At 39.3% G+C, this 20,926-nt stretch overlaps 1 protein-coding gene across 2 annotated transcripts in view; it reads right to left on the minus strand.

The window, feature by feature from the left end:
• The window catches only part of SEC24D (SEC24 homolog D, COPII coat complex component), a 100,782-nt gene that overhangs the window by 41,235 nt on the left and 38,621 nt on the right, over positions 1–20,926 (minus strand). For both annotated transcript variants that reach the window (XM_032762556.2, XM_075066253.1), the window contains exon 8: positions 18,808–18,935. In XM_032762556.2, the coding sequence (XP_032618447.1) occupies positions 18,808–18,935 (128 nt within the window). The remainder of the gene's footprint in view (positions 1–18,807; positions 18,936–20,926) is intronic.

Below are 20,926 nucleotides of genomic sequence, written 5' to 3' on the forward strand. Positions count from 1 at the left end.
TACACTGACAGGAGAATTTGGATCATAATCTCAGAAAAAAAATTACATATTTTTGATCATTCAGATTCTAAAAACAGAACACAAGATTAACAAATTTTCCAAAGCATTTCAGTTCTTTCATAAAGCTTTGGAGGTTTTCTAGCTTGACTGAAGTGGCTAAAATTAATGAAGCATAAGCATCTGATCCTCTGTTTTTAAACATGCCATCAGTGCCCAATGGCTTTTTACAATTTTATACTGGCCATCTTTTCCCTTCTGACGACAGTCTGTTTGCTCCAACTCCCTCCTGCCTTCTTCCTCAAAGTCTCTTTGCTTCAGCCTTATTCTACCTACCTCGTCTCTTGTATCCCTCTTCCTCCAGTGACTCTTCTCCTTCCCTTTGTCTCTCTCCTTAGCTAACCCTCTCCTAACAAAACCCCAATTATTTAAAGAAATACCAAAAAACAAAAACAAGAACAAAAAATAATCATGGAACTGCTCTGATGTTTCCAACCCATCACTCAGTTCACTCTGCTTGTGAATTACATCCCTTCCCTCCCAACCCTTGTTCTGTCTGGTCTGTTTATATTGTACAGTAGAACCTCAGAGTTACGAACACCTCGGGAATGGAAGTTGTTCGTAACTAACTCAGAACAAAATGTTATGGTTGTTCTTTCAGAAGTTTACAGTTGAACATTGACTTAATACAGCTTTGAGGCTTTACTATGCAGAAGAAAAATGCTGCTTTTAACTATCTTAATTTAAATGAAAAGTGCAGAAACAGTTTCCTTCCTTTGTCAAATATTTTTTAAACTTTCTCTTTATCTATTTCAGTAGTTTACATTTAACACAGTATTGTACTGTATTTTTCTTTTTTTGGTCTACACTGCTGCCTGATTGAGTACTTCTAATTCCAAACGAGGTGTGTGACTGGCCGGTCAGTTTGTAACTGAGGTTCTGCTGTCCCTCTTATTTTGTTTGCACAACAGGGCCCGACCTCAGTTGGTGTCCCTAGGTGCTACCATAATAAAAATAAAAGTAATTTTATATAACTATTCTTTGTATTAAACCTGTGTGTTTATTAGTCAGCTACAGCTCTCTGTGGGATGGAGACTGTAGCATAGATGTTCTGAACACAACGGAACCCTTATCTGTTGATTCTGGGCCTCTGGACATCTCCATAATATAAATAAATATCAATAACAGTGAGCACAGCTAGTGCTCCATAGCCTACATTTGGCTTGGATTGACCAGAAAGAGATGCTGCTGATAGCAACACGCAGAAACTTGTGGTCCTGTTTATGTTAAAGTGAAGGGGAAAAGCCATAAGGGATAGAAACAGTGAGGCATACTATTCCCAGGAACATAAGGGCCCCTTTGGAGTGCAAGACCCGGATCAGCTGAGCCATTAAATCTTAACTTAATCCACCACTAGTCATAAAGTGAGTGAGTTTTATTTTGAAAATATTCCTGTTCAGGCCATCTCTTAGGGCTCAATGAAATATTAAACCAGCCCTAGAGATACTGGTGGCATTACTCCAAAATCTGATTCTCTCTCACATTCTAACAAAAAGAAAGCTTCACTCCTGACAAGAAGTATGTTGAATTACTGCTCTCACTATGGTTAGGCCGTTCACTACTAAATTAGGTCCTTATCCACTGTCCAGGACTCCTTGTGTCCATGCAGACGGTCACTGAAATCATGAAGGATCAGGGCCTTAGATTGATCCATTAGAAGAGTAGCACTGGCACCTTCACTGCCCCTCAGTGCAGAGGGGACTCCATGAAGAAAATGAGACATGTAGAGGGGAAAAGAGAAAAGGAGGCAGATTCTGAACATCGAAGCAAACTGTCACTTTGCACCATCCAATCAGCAAAACATCCAGAGCATGCTACCCTGTTTTCCTTGGCAGATTTGTGTGCACAGATCTGTCTGCAGGGCAGAGTTCTATCTCCATACTTCAGCCAAATGTGAATAAGAGTTCAACCTACATAAATATATAGGTCTCTGTCATCTGCCTTGTTCTGCCCATCAGGTTCTGGGAAGGCTTCCTAGCTGTTCCTTTATCATACATCATAACCTCAATCATACATAATAACCATACATAATAACCTCAATAACCACAGTGAAAAATTAGCATTAGGCGCCAGACTTTCAAAATTAGTTCAATTCCATACATACATTTGGGTGCACCTAACATTCATGCACATAGATTACTAGGTGCGAGTTTCCAAGCACGTGCAGTTGCTTGGCCCTCACTTTGAAAGCCTGACTGTATTTGACAGGAATACAAAATCTTTGGCAATACACGTGAACAAGAATTGCCACGTATTTCTCAAAATCCTGCCTGCAAATGTGGCAATCACAAATTACTCAACACTATTAGATCCATTATCAATGTATCAATTCTTGCTATATATTACAAGCTGCCTTTTCATCAGTAAAATTGCTCAGTGGACAAACATATACGGTGACATGCCTTTCTGAAATCACCTGCTTTTGGGGAATCTGTTTTAGACAGATCAGATAACTGTTTCCAAAGTATGAGAACATCTCAGAACAGGTACCTCCTTACTAAGCACAATGCAGCTAGCTGCAGGAGTGTTTTTTGGGGACCCAGCCATACTATTGTGCAGCTCTTTTGAGGTCAAGTATTATTGTCACTTCAGTTTAAATGATATTCCATGTTCAATAGAACTACAGACAGCAGACAGAACATTCTAAGATCGACGTATAAATGGATATGCCCTGATACTATGTTTATAAAGTTTCAAAACAAGGACATGTTTGTATACAAAGTTTAATACAGAAAACAAAAAATGTAGGTTTTCAAATCAAAATCCATAGGTAATTAGTACAATAAGAAGTTTTAAAACAGACAAGAGAATTACTTTACACAATGCACAGTTAACCCGTGGAACTCACTGCCATGAGATGTTGTGAAGGCCAAATGTATAACTGGGTTTAGAAAAGAATTAGATAAGTTAATGAAGGTCAGCTCCATCGATGGCTATTAGCTAAGATGGGCAGTGATACAACCCCATGCTCTTGGTGTCTCTAAGATCTGACTGCCAGAAGGCGGGACTGGATGACCAGGGACAGGTAATTCAAAATTGCCCTGTTCTATTCATTCACTCTGAAGCAACTGGCATTGGCCACTGTCAGAGACAAGATACTGGCTAGATGGATCATTAGTCTGACCCAGTATGACCATCATGATGTTCTTAAGTTAAGCAGAAGTGAAACTTTATTTCAATATAATTAGTCAGAATTTTAAAACACATACTTCTGTGTTCTGTTGCTTCAATTAAATATATGTTTTTGAAGTAGAGTACGTATCTTACAACAGTTTTTGACATATTAATTGTAATTTATTTTTGGGAAAGATTAACCAGTTCACAAATAATCTTTGGGTTTGGAGTTGGCTTTAATGGTTCACATTAAAGTGTCAAGACAAGTATTTCCCTTTGTGTTATATGTTGCAGCTTTTTTCCCCAGACAAAATTCCTTCTGAAGCCAGAACTGATTTGGCCTATTATTATTGTTTGTTATATGTTAAACGCTATTAGTGTTCTTGGTGCCATTCCTACAAAGATTTAATCTGAGGCAATCTGGGGCCTGATCCAGGCCTGTAAGTTCTTTACCTAGACATAACTCCCACTTTCCTGATGTAGCTGCAAACATGGCCTTAAACTGGACAGAGTACAGTGCAGATACATAATACACTGAGTAACCAGGAAATGCAAGGTCAAATCTCAAAATGTATAAAGGAGTATTGTAAAGTAACTTCTCCCTGTAAATTGTATACTGTTATAAATATTAATATGCTATTTGTATAATTACTGAGCCACCTTTTCCAGTAGAAGAGAGACAATTTTCCTATTTAGATCAGCTCATTTATTTAATACAATAATATTGTACCAGCTGGACAGAGCAAATCTAAAATGCTCAGTATTGACACTGAGGAAGAGCACTACATATTCTTCTGACTATTGATTCCAAACAGGGTACATTAAGCGTTAATAAGAAAGGGCTCTCCAGCTACTTTTCAGCTTTGAAGTGCTGACTGTTATTTGGATGCAGTAATATGCTGCATCTCAAGTGAAGGTCAGCAGTCAGGATTAACTGATGATAAAAGTAGGAGCGTGAAATTGGAATATGAGATGATAATCAAGAAACTATGGGGGACAAGACCTTCCAAACGTCAGCACTTTTAAACAATCAAAACTCAAGCAGGGACTGCCTTTTTCTTCTGTGTTTGTACAGAGCATAGCACTAAGGGGTCCTGGTTCATGCCTGGGGCTTCTAGAACAGTAAATAATAATAAGACAAAGAGGCAGATTCTAGGAAGCTTGTCTACAGAAGTGCTGAGCAGCAAGTAACAGGGATGTAGTCTAGCTCTAACGACTACAGGAATTTCACAACAAAACAGAAATCTGAGTTAGAGTGAGAGGAAATTTTAATTTGTTCCACATATAGACGGCCATTCATGAACAGCATAAAAACTGACAAATATTTTATGTAATGCCATTTACAGCAGTAAATGTAGTGAGAGGAGGTACTTCTCTCTTCAAAATGGTATTTATTTTATTTTATGCAGACCATTACATAGAATCATAGAATCACTGTAAAGGACCTCAAGAGGTCATCTAGTCCAGTCCCCTGCCCTCAAGGCAGGACTAAGTATTGTCTAGAGACCATCCCTGACAGGTGTTTGTCCAACCGGCTCTTAAAAATCCCCAAAGATGGAGATTCCACAACTTCCCTGGGCAATTTATTCCAGTGCTTAACCACCCTGACAGTTTGGAAGTTTTTCCTAATGTCCAACCTAAACCTCCCTTGCTGCATTTAAGCCCATTGCTTCTTGTCCTAACCTAAGAGGTTAAGAACAACATTTTTTTCTCCCTCCTCCTTGTAAACAACACTTTATGTACTTGAAAACTTATCATATCCCTTCTCAGTCCTCTCTTTTCCAGACTAAACAAACCCAATTTTTTCAATCTTCCCTCATAGGTCAAGTTTTCTAGACCTTTAACCATTTTTGTGGCTCTTCTCTGGACTTTCTCCAATTTGTCCACATCCTTCCTAAAATGTGGCGCTCAGAACTGGACACAATATTCCAGTTGAGGCCTAATCAGCACGGAGGAGAGTGGAAGAATTACTTCTCGTGTCTTGCTTACAATACTCCTGCTAACACATCCCAGAATGATGTTAGCTTTTTTTGCAACAGCATTACACTATTGACTCATTTAGCTTGTGATCAACTATGACCCCCAGATCCCTTTCCACAGTACTCCTTCCTAGGCAGTCATTTCCCATTTTGTATGTGTGCAACTGATTGTTCCTTCCTAAGCCGAGTACTTCACATTGGTTCTTACTGAATTTCATCCCATTAACTTTAGACCATTTCTCCAGTTTGTCCAGATGACTTTGAATTTTAATCCTATCCTCCAAAGCACTCGCAACCCCTCCTAGCTTGGTATTGTCCGCAAACTTTATAAGTGTACTCTCTATGCCGTTATCTAAATCATTGATGAAGATATTGAACAGAACCGGACCCAGAACCAATCCCTGCAGGACCCCATTCGTTATGCCCTTCCAGCATTACACGTGGACCCTAAGAGCTTCTAAGAAGAACGAACAGTTCAGAGTTTGAGCTCCAAGTGATAACACTGCTGGCTCCTCACAACAAAGCTGAAGTCTCTTTTGTCTGCTCTGTGCAAGTATCTGTGTCAGTTTCCCTCAGACAGAGTTATCATGTACTTGGTAAGCTTGGAAAAAGGGAACACACACAATGTGAAATACTGGTTCAACCCAATACATGTGCAAACATAATGGATACACCAACATATTAATTCTATTATGAAGGTCAAAGACCATTAAACACAAACACAGCTGTTACCATTTCTAATGAGTTCTGGAATAACCCTAAGATAGCCAATCAAGCAACATTCCACATGGTGCTTGTGAAATGTGCTCTTTTAGGTTGGAGGAACACAGATTTATGCTTGCAAATAAATCTAAGTGTAGCTTTGTGAGTTTAGGAGTACCTCTTCACCAAGACATGATGCCACATAAGGAGAGGACTATACATAACAGTCATTAATGCCTTTTCAAAAGGAATGAGAAACGAACCTGGATCTCATGAGGCAGTAGCCTGTTAGGCTAAGGGCATGCTACAGATGTCAGGTGTATGTTTTCTTTCTTCTGGAGCTATTCAGCACTTTTTGAGACAGCAGTCATCCCTGATTTAAAAATTATGGCGTCAGAGGACTGATAAACAGAAGATTTTTTCACCCCATGTTTCCTGTTGCAAACACTGAATTGTTTCTCTTTTGGATTTGATCTTCTCATTATGAGGGACTGGTACTGAGATTTTGGTTAGGGAAACTATATTTTATTGGCAATATACAAAAACCTGTAGGAGAACACTTCAACCTCCCTGGCCACACAATAGCAGATCTTAAGGTGGCCATCCGGCAGCAAAAAAACTTCAGGACCAGACTCCAAAGAGAAACTGCAAATTTGACACCATCAGCTCAGGATTAAACAAAGACAGTGAATGGCTTGCCAACTACAAAACCAGTTTCTCCTCCCTTGGTTTTCACACCTCAGCTGCTAGAAGAGGGCCTCATCCTCCCTGATTGAACTAACCTCGTTATCTCTAGCCTGCTTCTTGCTTGCATATATATACCTGCCCCTGGAAATTTCCACTACTTGCATCTGACAAAAATTTCCACTACTTGCATCTGATAAAAGCTCATGTTCCAAAACGTCTGTTAGTCTATAAGGTGCCACAGGACTCTTTGCTGCTTTTATATTTTATTGACTGACTGTACATTGTCCCATGCCAGAGAATGTTTTATAACAGTAGTAGGATATTTATTTATAGTGAATTGTACTTAGACTAGAGACAGGTTTCATGGCATTGTTTTAAACAGCGGTGGATGATTTGAAAATGTGACTTGAAGGCCAATGTTACTGAGTTCTCATTCCTAGTGGAAGAAACTATTGGGGGTAGTGGAACTGGGAATGAAGTGAAAGTAGGCTCCACCTGCATAAGGCCAGTTACAGTAACATGGTCAATGGTGATCATTTACATCTGCCATTTAAGTATTTGGCAAGAATAAAATGATTACAAAAATACAGAAGAATGTATTGGTTTCCAGTATCAAAACATCTGAGCTAATGTCGTTAAAGAGACATTAATTCAAGAGTCCTTCCCATGGAAAGTTGCAGCTTAGGGCTTGGCTACACTCACACTTTACAGCGCTGCAACTTTAGCGCTCAGGGGTGTAAAAAAACACCCCCCTGAGCGCTGCAAGATGCAGCACTTTAAACGTCAGTGTAATCAGGGCGGCAGAGCTGGGAGCACAGCTCCCAACACTGCATGCTACACCTGTAAAGGATGTGGTTTACATGCAGCGCTGGGAGAGCTCTCTCCCAGCGCTGCCACTCTGACCACACTCACTTCACAGCGCTGCCGCGGCAGTGCTTTGAAATTCTAAGTGTAGCCATACCCTTAATCTTTGTGGGTTTGATATCAAAATTGGTTGTCAGTTTAAAAAGCCCTATATCTGGTAAGATTAGTGATCTATAACTAAATTCTCTTTTTATTAGTATTTGTTCAAAAGTGATACTCAGAGGCCCCAACAGGATCAAGGCCCCATCATGCCACGTGCTTTACAGACATTTGAAATGTTTTATCTGCTTTCCTTTCTGCTACACTTTACTAAGAGCTCAAGTGAGGTAAGGGGCAGTGTGCACCTAAACCACCATCTCTGTGAAGGAATTGTTACACAGTCACAATCATCCCTGACACCCCTTTACTCTAGGGCAAGGGGAGTAATTTGCACCATCCTCTACCTGTGTTGATTACTTACCATGCCCTATTGGCTTTGCTGGCCAACCATTTCCAGTCCTTATCCAAGGAGAATAGCAGCCACAGGGCCTGCTTCCTCACTGCAACTGGAGCCAAGATGCAACTGAAACCCTTAAGGGACTGGGGACTTACTTCCCTGCAGGGCTGAGGTAGTGCCAGCCAAGATCTAGCCCTAAATGCAGTCTGATGTAATGTGTATCGGACAGTCAAGTATAATAATGAAAGACACCTTTTCCTAGTGTAACAAATGACATTTTAAAACTCTTCAGAAGTGTGTGTGACCTAAAGGAAAAATCCAGTAAAATGAAAACACCAGACTATAAAATCCAGGTCAGTTGGCTTATGCATCAGCTTCAAAAGAAGTCAATCCCTTTTATGGAAACTCATCCTAGAGGGCTATTATAATCAAACTTATGGTGCAAGAAGTGTGCAGCAATAAATTAAAAGAAATGTACACAAAATAGGTCAATATCATTTTAGTTTTAAAAGCAAAGGCTGTAAACTTTCCATCTTGATTCTAGTAAAAACTGTGTCAAACACTCTGCTCATAGTGTATAATGTTACTTTAGAAACTGAGTCATGTCCCTTAAGGCTTAATGTCAGTTTGCACAATGTTACATTGTTTAATTTATTGCTGTTGCTATGATCAACTTTGGCAAGCAAAGAGGAGGAGAATCTTATCCCTTTTCCGGATGGTGATGTCTGCATAGAGAAATTTACATGGACAGGAACACAGAGGCTATTCCAATAGCTATTTTAAGTTACAGATCTCCTCTAAAACCAACTTTGAATAATTTTATAACCTAAATTATATAAACAAACCAACATGTTGCTACTCTCACATTTCCCTATTCTTTCTTTTGCACAGTTAAAGTTGCTTAGATTTGTCATGATAAGAAAAACATTCAGATTGATAGATAGGGCCTTTAATTTGTCAGGGAAAAAACCTGATATTTTAGATGATGAGAAAGCTTATGATTAGTATATAGGACTCCACTGTTTACCTATTCCAGCCAAAGCAGAAGCCTCTCTCTGGCTTAGGAGGGATACTAATACCAGTTTTATACTTTAACAACAAAAAGCAGCAAGTGTTGCTCCAAAATACTCTTAAAGATATCAATTTCTTCAAAGGGGAGTTTTCCTCTGCACCCTCATCAGTCCCCAAATCAATAAATAAGTAAATTTAATGTATTTTTCATACTCATTTTGACTGTTAAAATAAAATATTTGTCATCAGTCATCACAACAATAGATAAAACTCTAGAATGATCCAGTTTGCAGACAAAAGCTTTCCTTTTTATGCTTTAGACTTTATCCAAGGTTCAACAACTCTAAGGGCCACATCCTTTGCTCACTTTGACTCTGAAAGTTTGTAGATGATAGAGGGCACTTTCGTAGCCCAATAGACAGTATGTTCCAGAAAGTGTTTCTCCTGATTGATTAGGAAACCCAGACTCTAGCGAATGAGGGCCACAGGTCTCACTGCTTCTACAGCAACTTCCAAACAGACTTGGGAGAGGGTATGCCACGTAAAGGAAACCCTTGAGACCAGCACTACTCTGTTCCAGGTTTCTGCTCACCAGCAAGGTATGCCGGGAAGATAAGGTGTATAAAGCAACTCTCATCAAAACTGCCATACTGGGTAAGACCAATGGTCCATCTAGCCCAGTACCCTGTTTCCAATAGTGGCCAGTACCAAAGCTTCAGGAGGAAAATATAGAACAAGGCAATTTTGGAAAGATCCACCTGTGTCTTCCCCTCCCGGCTTCTGGCAGCCAGAAGTTTAAGGTTGCCATCTTGACTAGTAGCCATTGATGGACCTATTCTCTATGAATTTACCCTTTTTTTAAAAAAAGCTGGTTATGCTTTTGGCCATTACAACATCCCCTGGCTATGAGTTCCATAGGTTGATTGTGCATTGTGTGAAAAAGTGCTTCCTTTTGTTTGTATTAAATCTGCTACCTACTAATTTCATCCCCCGGTTTTTGGATAGTGGGAAAGGGTAAATTACATGGCTCTATTCACTTGATCCACATCATTCATGATTTTATAGACCTCTCTCCTACCCCCACTTAATCATCTTTTTTCTAAGCTAAACAGCCCTAAGATTTTTAGTCTCTCCTATGTGGATGCTGTTCCATATGCTTGATTATTGTTGTTGCTGTTCTCTTTTCCAGTTCCACTACATTCTTATTGAGATAGGGCAACCAGAACTGTACCCCAATATTCAAAGCATTGGCGTACGATGGATTAGATAGTGGCATTATATTTTCCATCTTTTTTTCTATTCCTTTTCTAAAAGTTCCTAACATTCTGTTTGCCTTTTTGACTGCTGCTGCACCGAAAGTGAGCTGAAGTTTTCAGAGAACCATCCATAATGACTCCAAGATCTTTCTTGAGTGGTACTGGTTAATTTAGAACCCATCACTGTAGGCATGCAGTCTGGATTTTTTTCCTCCAATGTGCATTACTTTGCTCCTTGTCAACATTGAATTTCATCTGCCATTTTGTTTCACAGTTGGCCAGTTTTGTGAGATCACTCTGTAACTCTGCAGTCAGTTTTAGACTTAACTATCTTAAAAATTTCATATCATCTGCAAATTTTGCCACTTTTCCAGATGATTAATGAGTAACTTGAACAGAACAAATCCTTGGAATACCCTGCTGTTTACCTCTCTCCGTTATGAAAACTGATGATTTACTCCTACTCTTTGTTTCCTATCATTTAAAACAGTTACTGGTCTATGAGAGGACCTTCCCTCTTATCCCATGACCACTTAGTTTCTTTAAAAGCCTTTGGTGAGGGACCTTGTCAAAGGATTTTTGAAAATCCACGTTCACTATATCCATTGGATCACCCTTATCTTCTTCAGCACTAAAGAGAAGCTCTGTGATAAGGATCTTGATGTGCCAATCCCTGAGGTCAGGGAGGACCTAGACTTTGCTTTTGCTTAGAGAAGTTACCCCCCACTAACAGCACCTTTGTGAAGGCTTGAAGGGTCAGCCATCAACCTGAAGAGGACAATGGAACATTGGAAATGTTCACAATTTAACAAGAGTCTCAGATCCTGATTATGGCAAGGGAAAAATGGAGATGAATAGACACGGCCTCATAGGTTACATGGTCCCTGGTTCCATTGCTGTTGCCTTTGTTCTAGAATCTGAGTGTGAAAGAAGGAATCTTTAGTCAAGAGACTGGGAGAAGGGAAGTTTCTGCATGATCGATACCTTCATTTCAATTCAAGTGATGTGAAGAGATCTTGAATAACCTAGAGCTAAACTCTACTGCAGATAAATTAATTTCCTGCATACAGGAAAAGGTCAGATTCCCCTAACAACTCAGAACACACATAAGCTTTAGCATTAGGCTCTCAGTGAGCGCGAGGAGAGGCCTCTTAATGATGTAATGCCCAAAGCACATGCTGGAGTTAAGTCAGCTATCATCTAAACCAATATGAAAAAGGACATTACGTTTTAAAATAAACTGACAGACAGCTAGAGAGGCAACTTTCCTTCCAGTCCTTCAGAAAGATTTCTTAAGCTTATTATCTTCTGCTATGACACAGCTTTTAGTAGCACGGACAACTTAGTCATGTGAATTCTGTCTATTCCATCCATCTTATGCTTTATGATTTTGGCCTTCTATATAGTGTTAATAAATCCTTCAACTATAATTCTCCATCTGCATCATATCTGCTTGGAGGAACATTACCCATAAGAGAGCCAGTCCCTTTTGGACAGAGTTGTTCAGACCTCATTAGCTAGGAAGACAATAGAATATTTGACTCAGAACAACTCTGTTCCTTCCACTCCCGGTGGACAGCAGAGCCCTTCTATTAAGTCTGCTGCTTATTTTAAGACAAGCCAGGGAGACTGCACCAAAAGAGGTGTGATTTGGGGAGGATTCTCCTACGTCTCCAGGCTGAAAGATGGCAATGAACAGTGAATGAATGGATGCAGTATTGACATACCTCGCAGAGATCTGTGACAAGCCTGCTAGCTCCACCAAAGGCAACTGATATGACACTACTCACATGGAATTAAAAATGCTGCTGCTGAGGCTGAACAACAGTAACTTTGGAGCTGGGTTGCTTTCCATGCTCTTTGCAAAGATTGAGAAAATAGGAAGAGAAAAAGGCACTGTAGATTTATTTTGCTGTTTAAAATCAGCTACAGCAATTACAAGTTTGCTCTTGACAAAGTGATGATGTTTACAATATATATCTACCACTTACCTTCCTTACACCTTGTTACTACCACTCACCTTACTGGATATCTAACAGCACTGAAGCACTGGACCTTTCTAATGAAAGCTACTGGGGATGGTGTGTGTCAAAGTTGGTTGATTAATCCTTTCTTTCTCCACAAACATGGTTTTTCCTTCCAGCCCAACTAGACTGAGGCCAAATTTCTCTAACTGAAAAACTGACCAGCTTCCAGCTCAGAGACTGTTTCTTCATTTATGAGAGATAACTCCATTTCTGATTTCAGGGTTTTCCTTGGACAATGCCGCTCCTGTACTACTGGTTAAAGTTCAAATATCTGTTTCATGTACTATAGTTCTGTATGGTTATGTCATGCTAAGCTTGTCAAATACCAGAGGATTTACTGTTTTGAAAGGAAGAAAATTAATTATTTTTTAAAAATATTTTTTTTAACCAGCAAATATTTCTGTAAATGAAGTCAAATTAAAATCAGGTAGTATTGTAAAACAGAACAAGACACATTAGTTATTAGAGAATAACTCTAAACACAAACTAAATCACCTATATTTCTAAACACTGAAAACTTATTTATTTTTTTTTAATTGTTGAATGTTTGCTTTTTAAAATGTAAAATACTCCTCTAAAATAATATTAATAGAAAGCAGCATTAAATGTTAAACAAAGATCACATGGTTTATCCAGGCTTTGGAAACATTCACACATCTCCAAAACAAACTTGTGTAGGGCCTGCTCTATGATGATAACTCAGAGAGTTACGTTTATTTTTACAGTCTGTTGCTAAAGCAGTGCCACTAAAAATAAGTCCTGTCAAACAATGATAGCGTATTCTCAAAAAACTATCACAAATACTTTTTATAGATTACTCAAATCAAGATATTGAAGATAAAGAACTGTAAGTATTTCCCTAATCCTTGTCAGTGAAGACTGAGGCAAAGCAACCATTTAGAATCTCAGCAATGTCCTCATTTTCCTTAATTACTCGCTTAAAACTCTGATGATCCGGCAGATCCACCAATTCTTTAGCAGGCCTCCTGCTTCTGAAGTATTTAAAGAATTTCTTATTCATTTTACACTGTTCGCTACTTGTTCTTGGGAATCCATTTTCCCCATTGCTTATTACCTGCTATAATTTATACTCCTATTTATTGGCTTCACTAGGGTCAGAATTCCAAATTTTGAAGGAGTTCTGTTTGGCTCAAATAGTCTCTTAAATCCTGTCACTTAGCCGTATAGACGTAGTCTGTGTCTTCCTGATTCCCTTCTTCTGCGGCAATATATGTACCCTCTGAGGTTGTTACTGGGATTTGTTTAAGTTGGATCCACGTCACCTTTAAAATACTTCAAATTTAAGGCCTTTTATTGAAATCTCTTTCTAAAGTTTAATGTCTCCGTGTCACTTTTTGGTGCCCTACCTGCCCTTGGTTGTTGAACCTACCTATAGTGTGGTCACTATTAGTGACTCAGCTACTGTCACTTGAAATAGCTCCTGCGTTTTACTTAAAACTAGTCAAGAATAGCCTCTCCTCTTGTGTGCTCCACAACTAGCCTTTAAGAAACTATCACTGAAGTGCTGAGAAATTATTTCCCTAAACTGTGTCTTCAGTAGTTTATATGTGGGTAGTTGAAGACCCCATTAACCTCAGTGTGTTAGATTTTGCTTCCTCTTGGAATTTTTTTTTTTTTTTTTTTTTTTTTTTAATCTGGAGGCTGATAGTATTGCCCTACTAATATTTATATTCTTACAGGTTGCAGAGAGTCCTGTGGCACCTTATAGACTAAGAGACGTACTGGAGCATGAGCTTTCATGGGTGGGTATTCACCCACGAAAGCTCATGCTCCAATATGTCTCTTAGTCTATAAGGTGCCACAGGACTCTTTGCTGCTTTTACAGATCCAGACTAACACGGCTACCCCTCTGATTCTTACAGGTTGGGATTTGTATCCACATAGATGCAGCTGTGTACTCCTCTCCACTCAGAATTGTTATCTCGCTAGGTTCTGTGGAATCCTTTAGATAAAGCTCTTCTCCCCTACCTCTTCAACCTGGTCTGTTTTTCCTATGTAGTTTATAACCAGGTATTATAGTGTCTCATTGGCTTTTGTCATTCCACTAAGATTCTCTAATGACTGTTCTATCAAGGTCCTTGTCTATTGCAAAGCATTCTAGTTTGTTTAATTTTGCTTTTAAATTTCTTGCATTTGCATACAGGCATTTGCAGTTTTTATTCTTGACTAGGTGCCTGCTTTTATTTAACTCCTTAATCTGACACCTTGATGATTTTACAGAATTTACCTCTGTTCTTATCCTGTCTCTGCACTAGTTCAGTTGTAATTTGTATCCTACTCTTTGCTGGATACTCAGATACCATTGTATTGCAGATGCCTTTAACAGATGTCTCTGTTCAAATTTAGTGCTCAGCTGTGCCAGCGTTCCCTCAGCTCTTAGTTTACATACTCCCTCAATACCTTATCTATTTTACATGCCAGCAGTCAGCTTCTGTTTTGATTAAAGAGGATCCCAAAAACCTCTGTATATGCTTTTCCTTCCCAAAAACACCCTCCAGTGCCTAATAAACTTAAATACCTCTTCTCAATCATGCACTGAGACCTGCAGTTCCTTCTGCTAAGCTGAACCTGCATGAGGGACCGGAAGCATTTCGGAGAAAGCTATTACTGAGACCCCGGACCCAACGCATCTACCTCACAGTCTACATTCAACTTCCAAGATTTCTCCCCTACATGTCTATATGCCACTGGCCAAGTAAAGTGAGCCCTACACCTGAGGGCATTTCCATTGTCTGTATGGAACATGATAATTTTTGACCACCACAGCCAACGAATTACAAAATTTCAGGGAGTGTTCTAGTCAATTTCAGGGAAATCTGAAAAGCTTAGTTTAGAGGAAAATCAAGCTACAGACTGCTGGGTGCTGCAGATAGAGAAATCTCTCTGACACCCCTTGCTACTGCATATACCTATCAGAGCAGCAGCTTAATTTGCTGCATTGGGAGACTGGTATCCAGGGATCTAACAGACACAGAAGAGCCTTACAGGGTGGGGAGAAAGAAGCAGGGACCACGGCGGGGAGGGGGAGGGGGACTGGGGACCTGGAGGAAGCAGGGAAAGAGTGGGAGTGGGGAGAAGGTGACGCAATGGTGATGAGGGAAGCAGAGACCTGAAGGATGGGGACTGGAGATCTGGAGGAGAAAGCAGGGACCATGAGGGAGGAAGATGAGCAAGGTGAGGAGTAGAGCCTGTTTATAAAGAACTCTGGGTTCATCATCTCAAGCTCTGCAAATACGGACTCTGGAAAGAGAAGGGTCTACAGGTATGTGGCTGGACAGGTTAACAAGTACCTGGAGGGTAAAGGACAAAGCAGCTCTGAGTTCAGGGCTGAGGAGTGTCTGTAACTCCTCCCCACATCATCTCCACATCCACCCGCCCACACCACCAAAATGCTACATCCAGAGGAATCTCTCTCATGCCCCCTGTGTCTGTCTATACATCACAGGCAGCATACAATATGAAGCTGCTGCTTTCTCTCATTGGGCGTACCAACTGGTCTACTGAAGAAGTGAAATGTACAACTCTCTGGGTGGTACCAACATGTGCCCCAAAAGCAGGGAATCTTTCTCCAGCCAACTAGAGGCGCCACACGTATGACCCCCGGACAAAATTCAGCCCTGAAGTAAGCCTACACAATTCTATCAACCTCAGATTTGAATTTGTTTACAGGATGAATTTATCCATGTTTTCATTTATTCCCCAATGCTTAGATACAGTTTGGAATAACTGAAATGGTACCAAAGAAAGCACAGGTGAGGGAGTACTTTATACACAACTCTGGTTCAGCTGGATTGCCTAGTAACACAGCTTACTCCACAATGCAAGTAATAACTCAAATAATGAAATCAGAATCCCTACTCTAGAGACCAGATGCCAGAAGGGAAGAGAAAACACCACTAGATGCTATCATCACAGTCTGTACGGGCACATCAACTCACTCAGAAATTGACATAAAACAAGGTTATTCCTATATTTCCAGTAGTTTGATTCCTAATGGTATAGACAGAAAACAATCCACAAACTCCTCTGTCAACAACGGACATTAAGAACGCAACTTGCAATAGGTTTTATATCCTGTTCTGAATTCATCCTGAAGTGTAAATGGTTCTCAAAGAACGACACACGATAATTAATAACAATTGATATATTTACTATGTAAGCTGCACCAGGTGGACTATTGGGCAACTGAGTGAGCCTAACCCTTGCTCACAGCCTTTAAAATGTTATTTACATCGGTGAGACTTGGTATACACAATATACATTCATCATGATGGACTCAGTGCAGATGATGTAGGTATTTTATAAAGTTCTTGACATCATAATGAAAAATCTATCTATATCTCCAGTATTAAAGAAAACCAAATGTCAAATGTGCCACTAACTTGGTAAACAAAATCAATTTTATAGTTCAACTGTCATTTGCAGCTCCTTTAACTGATCCAAGTCACATAAGAGAGTCTGCAGACACAGCGTACGGGCATGTTGTAGCCATGGTTCACCGAGTCCTAGTAATACATTCTGTGCTTTTTCATGTGCGCTTTTTTAATAAAAAACAAACATTAAATTTGTTGGTTACTAGCACTGAGCATTTTAGAAACTGTAAAAGAGAGGAGACATTACAACTAATCAAATGAGAAACTATGACCAGTAAAAACCAGCATTTCCCTTCCCTTATCAAAAAGCCATCAAATGTCAAAGTGAGCTTATTGAAAGATGGATTCTCACTTTGCACCTAATCCTCGTCAGCCCCATCTGCAAAATGCTGCTCGATTGCATTTATGGGAGCTCCTGTGAACTACTCAGTATTCCAAATGCATGGGCATTTTGTACCTGCAATCATTAGCTCTAGTCAGAAAGTACTGGATGAGAGACTTGAAATATTAAGGTACACACTCTCTCAGACACTTTAACTCTTTATAGTATACCTTGGTCAAGTCAAACGGCTACAAAAAGCAGAAGATATGAAACCACAGTTCACAAGGGCAGAGGAATCCCTTTTTTAAAGAAATATATGGCTTCAATATTAGAAAACATCAGCAATTCTAAAACAAAAAATTGATATTGATATTGTTTAATATTTGTAAGGTTTCCTCCATATGAAAGAGCCTTTTTATTCACTGTGATCTTGACTTCAAAACAGAGCTACATATTTTAGCAGTAGCAGGAAAGGTCAGGAGTTATAGGATGGGGCTCAGCACCGCCTACTAAGGTTGTGCAACGCTTCTGATTACAAGACTCTGTTTATCAAATGTTAACCATTCAGGCTGGAATTTTTCATGCTGGGTGTCTATCTCATGCTAAATCTTTCTGCAAAATTTCAGCCAAAACAGTTGAGCTGTTTCCAAGAATGAGGAAAGGAACTGAGGAGTCAGGGGCAACAGATGTGGAGCTGGGTATGGGGATAGAATTGGATGGTCAAAGATATATGGACAAGAAGCTGGAGGGAGCAGGGGACTAAGGAGGAATATCAGGACAGATGTAGTGGGAATGGGGGTAATTGGAGGTTAAGGTGGGGGAAACAGACATATCCAATGAGAAGCTGGGATGGGAAACTTGGAACTAGCTGAGACTTGAACTGGATAGACAAGGAGACTAGGATGAGGAACCAGGCGTGAGGAAGAGAGAGAACTGGGACAGGGTCAGGTTGGAGGGAACCTGCGGCCACTAGAGCAAACTCCCATCCAGAGCCTGGAATGGAATTCAAGATTTCTGAGTCTCATCATTTCTTTGGTGACAGCAAAAATCTGTGAAAGGGAGCGGCAAAGTGTCCAGTTCATCTCTTTGCTGGTCCAGATAGATGATGACATTCTATTACTGCTATCAGTTCTCCTTTAGCACAAGTGGCAGAGGTCTATTTGGAGGATCTAAAGGTTTTAATCCTGTTGATGAACCATGTGGGTGCCACAATGACACCACATGACAGAATTTCAGGTTTTTACTTAGCTTTTTCAAAAACTCAGGAAATTATACACAGAAAACTACATTAAAGGAACATTATGGTTGTAAATTCAAGCACTCAAAAGTTAGTATTTCATCAAATAATATGCGATCATTTAATCAAAGAGTGTCTTATAATGCATATGCACAGCGGAGTCAAGTTAAGATTGCAAAGACAACCTTAATTCTAGTATTTCTTAACTTGAGAGTATTAGACTTTAATGCCTTAATAATGTTCTTTTACCATAGTTATTTTGGTGGGTATAAAAAGGTACCATAATGAGAAACCTCACTGCTCCACTCTGCTGAAAGTGTCCAAGTTTTAAAGTGACATTTGGTACTGATAAGCAGTAATTTAGTGAAAGACATTTTGTGGCTGCAATCTTTCACTGGCCTTGTCTACACTTGCATGGAATTCCAATGGAGGTAGCAACACTGGCAGTGCTAGCAGAAGCTGGGGACACAGCGGTGGTAACCTATGATGCCTGATCTTGTAGTCCTGATGACACGGTGGTAACACTAAACCCTGTCTACATTAGCATTTGCACTGTTGCTATTACCAGTGGAGTTGCACCGCTGCAAGAATTGTAGACTTTCTCCCTAAAATGCTAGGGTAAATACAGTCTTTCTGACCACGAAAGAACTAATCTGTCATATAAAATCATCATATGAGAAACCATGAAGTAGGTCTTTTGGATAGGTATTTGACTTCTTACCTCATTTGGTGGAACAGCAGCAAAAGGCTTGATGACAGCAGCCAACGGAATCTGAGCTTGTTTGGCCATATCAGAAGAGGATGGGAAGCAGTAGGCAGTACATCGAATATAACGAGGGCTGGCATTGCCTAAAAGAACATATTATGAGATTTAAATCAAAGCAATTTAAATCATGATTTAAATCAACAAGAAGGAAACCTTGATTTAAATAATGAATTTTAATTGTGTTCTGAATTGCACTTTTCAGTTATTTTCTCAAAGAAAAGTTGATTTTCATTGCTTGGTAACAATTAGAACATTTGATTTTCAGCTAAATGTAGCCTTTACATAATTCTGGAGCTTCTTTTTGCTAGCCAGGAGGATAAACTGTATCTATACACATTTTACTAGATGATGATGAACATTTTACTTGCTATTAGTGTCAAAATAGCATTTTTTTTAAATAAATAAAGCTACACTAAATGTAATGAATATGTACAAAAAGTTTATCAAAACATGTTTTGCATTTAAAAATTATTTAGTAAACAAAGGAAGTGCTATCCGCAGTTAGTGAACGGAACTGTTACTGCTTACCACGTCCTGCAAGATTTTAGAACTAGTAGGTCTCCCCCCTCATGCATAGGTTAGAAGAGAAAAACAAGCTTTCCTGCTTTTTTCCAACTTCCAACTGATTTCTTAACTTTTAATAAAATAATCATTGAACTGAACTAGTTGAATAAATTGAAACAAAAGAAAATATTCTCCCTGCACCTGGAAAAAGAGGCTACTCCTGGGTTAGCACTTCAACAAACTCTAGTTCCACGTGCTCAGTCAGTGACTTCCAGCAATGGTTTGACTTTCTTTGAAACTTGGCAAATGTGTTGCTTGAATTATTTTTAACTTTAATTTAAACCATTTTAACAGATTATAAGAAGTTGTGATCTTAACATTGGTTTCAATTTCAAATTTAATTTTAAATAAATTAATTTTTTGTATTCAAAATTTTAAAAAATCCTATTTTTTTTTAATTTAAAAAAAAGTCAGGGATTCTTATCCACACAGTGGTTATAAGAGAAAAAAAAGACAGGAATGCAAAGTGACAATTCAAATGTAAACACTGAACATAATATAAATACACTAGCAAAAGCTTTCTCCTCTTCCCATGTGAGCTTCTGCACACTTTCCTCTCACAGGCTATCAGCCCACTACACCTCTTCCTCATAGGCTTTCCTCACTGTTTCAGAGAACTAAAGATATTTAAAGTTCATTGGGGTAGGAACCTTGTTTTCTTTCAGTACTTGTCAGTGTCTTCCACACATATGTTGCTGTATCATTAATAATTATTCCTGGCATGAATACGCTAACGATGCTCTAGTAGAAAACATTCAGTGTGGCAATCTTGGCTGGGATCTCAAAAGGAACCCTATGGAGCTGGGCTCCCAAAAGCCAGTTAAAGTCAATGGGAGCTGGGCATCTCACTCTCAGACTCCTTTTAAAAGTTCAGCCTGAAACTGTACTTAGTTATTTGGAACAGACTTCTTTGCTTAAAAGACAGTCTCTCCCTTCCCCTCTCTTCCTGCCCTCCAAAAAGCGGAAGAATATGTAGTTATACATTTTACCCAAGCAGACTTTATCCAAACACAGATAAATGAATGCTGAGCTAATGGCATCACAAATTTAATTTACATGAAGGAGAGTCTTATACTGAGTTATAACACGCACAAATTCTGCCATCACAAAATGCGTGTGGAAGTCGAGATTAGCAATCACTCTACCTGGGGGACCGGCAGATTGCCAAGAAGGAAACAGCTGGAGCTACACAAACAAGAGGAAAAACTGAACCCAGAGACTGAGCTTGTACTCTGACCATATAGTTTGAGCCTCAGGAATAGAAATGGACAGTATATCACAAGTTAAACTTGGCAAGTGTCAGTTTTTTAACCTTATATTCCAGCATGGACGCACCAGTGAGTCTGCATGATTCCTTTAATCATTACTTTCCCTGCACAGGGGGAGGTGAAGCGGATTCCTTAATTAATTAGAAAAAATCCTCACAGCTATTCCCACTATTTTATACAATTAAACTACTCAAATATTTTAATTCAAATGAGAAGATTTACTAAAATGTTATTCATATTTC

This window comes from Chelonoidis abingdonii, chromosome 5, assembly GCF_003597395.2.
Source record: "Chelonoidis abingdonii isolate Lonesome George chromosome 5, CheloAbing_2.0, whole genome shotgun sequence".
NCBI lineage: Eukaryota > Metazoa > Chordata > Testudines > Testudinidae > Chelonoidis > Chelonoidis abingdonii.